Here is a 7,158-nt window from a genome sequence, read left to right as displayed (position 1 = left end):
ATTCTTTGGTTTGATTTTTTAGTTTAGTCCAAATTTTTCTCTGTGTTGGGTGTAAATGATCTCTTTAATTTTAAAAAGTGTCCAAAAAAAAAACAATATATATTTGATGTTATAGATTAATTATAGAGAAATTGTTAAAATTAGCAAAATAGATAAAATATTTATAGTTGTTTGATTTTTATCTTTTCTCTAAGGGTGTAAATGTTTTTTTAATCCTTTAATTATATGATATTATAAAATAATAAGTACACAAAATGCTTAACATAAAATATATCTATTGATAATTCAATTTAATAGTGTAAATTAATTAATTAATTAATTAATTAATTAATATTAGTATAGATCGATAAATATTGAAGGGAAATTGCGTAGATAACTACATATGCAACCATACATTAGAATATATGAAAATTCTACATTTTTACTCAAATATTTATTTCTTAGTTTGTGGGTTAAACATTGTCTTCAACGCTAAGTATAAAGTTTAAAAATTGATTACACACCTTTTAACCTTAAGAAACTCAATTAGAATTAAAAGTGGATGTATTAACCTAATTTTGTATCCAATAAAAACATAACACATGGGTGGAAATATATATATATATATAATGAATGGAAGAAATGAGTAGTGTGCAACTAAAGTTTTTGCTGTGCTAAAATATATTTTTGGGAGACATTACAATGTGGATCCATTAGACATTACATGTGATTACAAAAGGAATTCTGTGTGTATATCACATGCTTCTCTGCCCACTTTCTCTTTCCTCCCTCCATTTTCTAAGGAACACAAAATTATTTTCAAAATATATTATGCTCTATATTTTTTAAATAATAATAATAATAATGTGATCATATATATATATATATATTAGGAATTAAGCATCTTTGTTAAAGCTGCACATACACAACTTCCTTTTAACTCATCAGAAGCCTCATTATATTATCATAAAGATATGATTTATATAACTTACAATAATAAAGGAACATATAACACTATATATCACAAGCGTTATTATTCAGCCAAAAGAATGAAATAATACAAATCTTCAACATCACTATCTCAATGACATATCAAAGAATTTCCCTTTTCTTTTTTTTTCCCATCTCATTCCTTCAAAAGAGTTTCTTTATTTTCCCCTCTCACAATTAATTAATACATCAATTGAGAAGAATAATATATGATAAATAAAGAGAAGAAAAAGAAAAAAAAAACTAAATAGTCATTGAGAAATTTAAGAAAAAAAAATGCATATGATCAACACAAAGGAAAGGGAAGAGGAAAGTATAAGATGTGTCTGGGAAATGAATTTTTTTTCTGGGAGGTAAAAAATAGAAGGAATGGTACCTTGAGGGACTTGTAATGCAAAAGGGTTAGGAATTTGTTTTTTTCTTTTTTTGGTGTAAATGAAACAGAAGATTGAGATGTGGGTGTATTGTGTTTTGAGGATGAAGGATACTATTGAACCACCGCCATTGATTGAAACTCACTTGCAACACCATTGGAGTTTCCTACATTGTTTCGTCTTTGAAACTCTATTTTGTAATCGATGTTACTGTTTCTTTTTTCTTCTGGTAAATCGTCTTCGTCGTCTTCGTCGTCATCACTGCAATAATCATCGTTGTTTTCGTCGTTGCCATCGTCTTGGTTGAGATGACGTCGATAGACGTCGTCGTCCTGCAGCTCCATCAACTCGTTCACAATGTCTTCTGGCTTCAAATACAAAACAATAATCGGAATTTATAAAAAGAGTTGTAATCAGAATGATGGTTTTATTTAATGGGTTAACGAGTTTTACCTTCGTGGATGTTGGTTGTTGTTGTTGTTCTTCAGTTCCTTCACCAAAAAGAGTAGCGGATAAACCTTGAGGAATGGAAGAAGAATGAGGTTGAGATTGAAGATGATGATCTGTTGTTGTAGTTGTTGATGGAGGAATAATTTCCATATTTTGAATTGGGTTTTGTTCAAAAGAACCCGAATGATCAGAAGCAGTAGCAGCAGCAGTAGTAGAAAGGATTTTTTTGCGATAAAGAGCATCAAGTTCATTGAAATAAGGGCAAGTTTTAGAATCCTCGCGGCGTTTTTTGTTGCTTTCTTTGACTTTCTTGAAGTACTTATTGATATTTTCCCATTTCTCTTTGCATCTTTTAGAACTTCTTTTGTAACCCATCTTTATCATTCCAGCTGAAATCTCTTCCCACAGAGGACCCTTTGGACCTGTTTCTTGATACTTTGATTCAAGCCCACCTCTCAGCTTTATTAGAGCTAAAACTTCTTGCTTTGGCCATCTTGAGGAAATGGGTTCTGAGGATCCATCTCCACCTTGACTATTTTCCTGAAATTTTGGTTTTGATTGTTCCAATGGGATTGTATTTGAAGGCGGCTGATTCTGAAGGTGTGGCAGAGTTTGTGGTTGCATTGGCTGATGAGAGGAGACAGGAGATAGTGGCGCTGGCACAGGCGTAGGCATAGGTACAGACACAGCCATAGGTACAGGCAGAGGCACTTGTGGGGCTGGTGCTGGGGCTGAAAATTGAATGGTTTGGCCAGTAAATTTCTGAAGAAAAGCAATAATGGCAGCATCTCTAGAAGCAGAAATTGTCCGTTCTTGAGCCATTCTTTCTTGTTCTTGACTCAACCTAAACATCTCTTCTTTTTTCCAATTCTCTTCTCTAACCATCCTATCCTGTTCCCTTTTCTCAATCGCTTCCAAAAACTTCTGTTGCATAACTTCTTGTTTCTCCATCACTTGTTTCATCAAACCCTCAAAAAACTCCATCATCATCTTATGATCACCGCTACTACTACTACTTCTCCATTCATCATTATTCCCTTTAATCACCCCTCTCCGCCGCTTCCTACTACTTCCGGCTACATTCTCCGGCTCCCCTTCAAGGTCAACATCAAACCCCATCTCCTCATCTTCATTATCATCATCATCATCTTCGGTGGATGCAGATGAGGTGTTCGACGAAAAGCTAACACCCATAGGAGCAGCGACGGCGGGTGGTGGTCGGATAGTGAAATGATCAGATGGTGTAGAAAAGATTCCCATTTGGGTTTGTGAAGAAGATGATGAAATTTTGACGGATGAGATTGGAGTTGGGTTGCTAATCCCAAAGCCAACGGTGGTTGTTGCTGCTGCTGCTGCAGGAAGCGGGTGTGGCAGTGTGAATGATGAATTAGAAGAAGAAGGCGCCACGTTTGCGTTGTGAAGAGCCTCAAGTTGCGTAAAGAATTTGTAAGTCTTGCCATCTTGACGCCCTCCTCTTCCTTCTTTTGTGCGTTTGTAATATTTCTGAACATTCTCGAATTTCTCTTTACATTTCTTCGCATTTCTCTTGTACCCCATTTCCCCTAGCTTCCTGCATTAAACCAAATCCAATTCCCTCGGGATTTTCATTTTTGAATCTCCTTGATTTCATAAACAGATTTCTGAAAAAGTCATGCAAACGGATCTGGAGATATATATCAAAAAATAAAAAGAATTTACCTGGAGACTTCATCCCAAAGAGGACCTTTAAGTGTAGCATCACGAAATACCGAATCCATCTCCGACCTAATTTTAAGCAAAGCAAGTGTTTCCTGACGCGGCCACCGATTTCCACCACTTCCTCCACTTCCGCCGCCGCTACGGCCGTCAGCTTCATCGTCGTCAACCACCATCTGACCCCCACCACCGCCGCCGCTGAGACGAATGAGTTCCTCGTAAGAAGATGGTACAGCAGGAGGTCGGCTACTAATCGGAGAAGCAGCTTCGACTTGATGAGAATCACTTATAGTAGTATCAACAGTTAAAGACGGCGGTGGTGGTGGTGTGGAAACTACTCTAAATAATTGAGATGGATCAGGTAATCCTGATCCAGATCCAGGAGCGGGTGGTTCCATATATATATGTGATTAAAGAAAACTCCGGCCTCCGACGAGGATAGGATATATAGTAAGTTATAATAAATAAATTAAAGAAAAAAACGGAATTATGAAAATAGAGAGGATTGAGGGGAACGGGGAAACTCCATGAAAGGGAGAAGAATGGAGAAATGGGGAGGAAGGAATTTAAAAGGAAGCCATAATTAAAAAGGAAGAGAGAGAGAAGGAGAAGACAGCTGGAAGAAAAATGGAAGTCAGAAAGTGAATTCCTACGAGTTAGTGCTATGGAGGATTTTGATGTTTTTTTATTATATAAAAAAAAAAGGAAATTTAAGGGATTAAAAAAGTTGAAGAAGAAGCTGATGAAGAAGAAGTAGTAGTAGAAGAAGAAGAAGAAGAAGAAGAAGCAGAAGGTATAATCATCCTCATCACAACAGCGCTGCAGAGCACTAACAGTGTTGTTTGTTGTTTTTTCTTTTTTGTGAATTTTTTTTGAAGAGAGAGGAGAGAGAGAGAGAAAACGGGAAAATTAAGAGGAGAGAGAAAAGAGAAAGAGACATAAATGAATGGAGATGAGGATTATGAGGATGATGATATACTTCCTTTTTTTTCCTTTTTCCTTTTCTTTTTTCATGATTATGAGAGAATTTTCATTTTTTCTTTTTTTTTTATATATAAAAAACATATCTTCTTTTTTCCCATTTGGACCCAACAAAAACAATACAAATCAATTACCATTCAACTAAATTTATTACTTTTAATTCATAAAATATAGCTTCCAAGTCAAAAATTCGATTCTCTTTCTCTATACATATAAAGTAAAAAGAAAATCAAATAACGTCTTCAAATTTAATTTCATATTCTCACATATATGCTTGTTTATAATTTTGATCCTAACTAGTATTAAAAGAAATAATCACTAGTAATTAATTTGCAATTTCTCATCCTCATTTTTCTTTATTTATCCATTTCATAACAGGTTTTGTTTTGATTTTGTTTTGAAAAATTAGAATAAAGTATTTAAATGTATGTGTATTTCTTTTGTTACATTTCATTGGTTTGCAATAAGGCTTTTAATAATTAGTAAGGTTTGAATTCACCTTAAATTGAACAATTATAAATAGAGAATATATATTTTCGAAATTTATAGAGAAATTAAAGTAGATTTTGTTTTTAAAATTGAACCAAAGAAATTATTATTATTATTATTATTATTAAAAGTAAATATAGATAGTTACAAAAAAGAAAATAAGAGAGAGAGAGGGGAATTTGGGTGTGAAATGAAATGAATGAACTGATACAACAGAAGAGATGGTGCGTTGCGTTGACAGCAGCTTTGCTTTTTTATTATTATCATTTTTCTCATAGTTTGAAACAAACTGAATAATTTTATATATAAAAAAAGAAAATAAAGAAAGAAAAGAGAAAGAATACATTTATCGACAAACAGCCTTCACTCCAGTTCAGTACTTTCCTTTTACAATAATTAATTCTAACTCTAACCGGCAATCATCTTATCTTACACTTCTAATTATGTTTATATTTTATTAAACGTCCTTTTCATATTTAAACCCCTTCATTATTCTCATTTATCATTTTTTTTTTCCATTCCCATTTTCTACTCATTTCTCTTTTTCCCTCATCAACTCTTTTTAATCCTTCTCTTTTTCAAATTAATCATATCTTATGTTAACTACATCATTATTCATTACCTCTCATTTTCTTTTTTCTTTTTTCTTTTTTATTACTTTTTTTTACAATTTAACTCTTTCTTTTTCTTACTTGAATTTCTTACATAAATTCTTAAAAACAAAGCAATATTACACAAAATTATATAAATTCTAAAACTGTGTTATATTTTGTGTTTTTTTTTTGGTTTTTTTTTTTTTTACAAAACTTCAAAGACCTATTTGATGGTTTCTTGAAATTTAGGACTCCAAGTATATGTTATTTTGTTTAGATAATACTATTTTGAAAATATTTAATAAAGCTTCTCTTTATATTTTTATTTAGGAAAAATAACAAAATTACATCGTCTTTAGTCCCTTAATAAGGATAATTAAGTTAATTAGTGTAATTCTCAGACTTGGTGATTTCAAGATTTAGATGGGTTATATGATATCTCCACCACTCTCTTCCATCTTTCGTGATCAAATAACATCATTCTAACTTATCTTCAACTATTTCTTAAAATAAAGAAAGACTATCCTAAAAAAACTAACACTAGTTCCTCATCCAAGTTTTTCCATACTCACTTTGTTCTTTAAAAGAAATTACTAGAAAAACGTCCACTAAATCAAAACCATACAGCAGCAATTGAGTGAGTTGTAAAAAAGAAAGATGATATTGTTGGTATATATGTAGGAGTTACATAATTTTTTTTAAAGATTTTGTTAACCATTTTATTAAAAAAGAATGTATAGTAAATTGGTTTGGTGAATATGAGGATGAAAAAATGTATAATTAGTGAGATAAAATAATGAGAGACATGGAGGTGTAAGATAAGAAAATAGGTTTGGGGAAAGGAAATGGTGATTTGACCCAACGGTTTGAGTGCCGGTGTCGGCGTGGCCTTACATTATTGGACTTTGCTTTAACTTTTCCCAAAAATTGACACCACCTAACCCTCCCCTCCCCTCCCCCCCTCTTTTTATTTTTTACACACTCCCCAGATTCCCTCATTCCCTTCTATATAAATAATATATCACTTCATTTCTTCAAATTTTACACTCTTTACTATCATACTAAAATGTTTTTAGTATTACCACCGATACCTATCCTCTTATCTATTCACAGATATAAATTTGGAAATTTAGTGGAATGCTAATATGATGATCACGATATAATATATAAAATTAAAGTTAAGTGACTTATGGACTAAATTAATTGTTTAATTTATTTTTAATATGCGAGGAGGAATAAATTGAAATTCTTTAAGAAATAAGGAACTAAAATGAACATTAACTAGGGATGATTTAGTTCATAAAAATATAAAAAGAAATAAAAGAAAAGAAAAGAAAGAATATAGAGATAGAGATAGAGATAGAGAGAGGATGCATTTAAAACCATGGAAAGCACAGAACAAACATTAAGAATAATATAAGGAGAGAGCACATGTAGAGCACATTATTGTTAATTATAATTTCATAGAAACTAAAAATATAAACCACACAGAAAATAAAATCACAATATACTTTTTTTTTTATATATATATAATTAACTTACTTCTTAAAGTTACAAAATTTAATTTTTTTACATATATTAAAAAAAAGGAGGAGATTTGATAGTTT

At 31.9% G+C, this 7,158-nt stretch overlaps 1 protein-coding gene and 1 long non-coding RNA gene across 3 annotated transcripts; one reads left to right on the top strand and one right to left on the bottom strand.

Annotated features, from left to right (window-relative positions):
* Window positions 1-913: 913 nt before the first annotated feature.
* On the bottom strand, window positions 914-4,403 carry LOC101212243 (trihelix transcription factor GTL1). 2 transcript variants are annotated; one of them, XM_011656360.2, is made up of 3 exons: window positions 3,492-4,403; window positions 1,797-3,363; window positions 914-1,711 (listed from the first exon to the last, which is right to left on the bottom strand). In XM_011656360.2, exons 1-3 carry the CDS (start codon window positions 3,884-3,886, stop codon window positions 1,457-1,459), a joined length of 2,217 nt encoding a protein of 738 aa, XP_011654662.1. In that variant the 5' UTR covers window positions 3,887-4,403; the 3' UTR covers window positions 914-1,456. The 2 variants fall into 2 exon arrangements, with proteins under 2 accessions (XP_011654662.1, XP_011654663.1); XM_011656361.2 differs by having other exon boundaries at window positions 1,525-1,707.
* Window positions 3,099-3,477, top strand: LOC116403852. The gene is made up of 2 exons (XR_004216760.1): window positions 3,099-3,239; window positions 3,430-3,477. It is a non-coding gene; the product is annotated as an uncharacterized LOC116403852 (long non-coding RNA).
* Window positions 4,404-7,158: the final 2,755 nt, after the last annotated feature.

Source organism: Cucumis sativus, chromosome 5, assembly GCF_000004075.3.
Source record: "Cucumis sativus cultivar 9930 chromosome 5, Cucumber_9930_V3, whole genome shotgun sequence".
Taxonomy (NCBI): domain Eukaryota; kingdom Viridiplantae; phylum Streptophyta; class Magnoliopsida; order Cucurbitales; family Cucurbitaceae; genus Cucumis; species Cucumis sativus.
The sequence above is the reverse complement of the archived record's forward strand: the minus strand, read 5'-3'. Positions and strand labels throughout refer to the sequence as shown.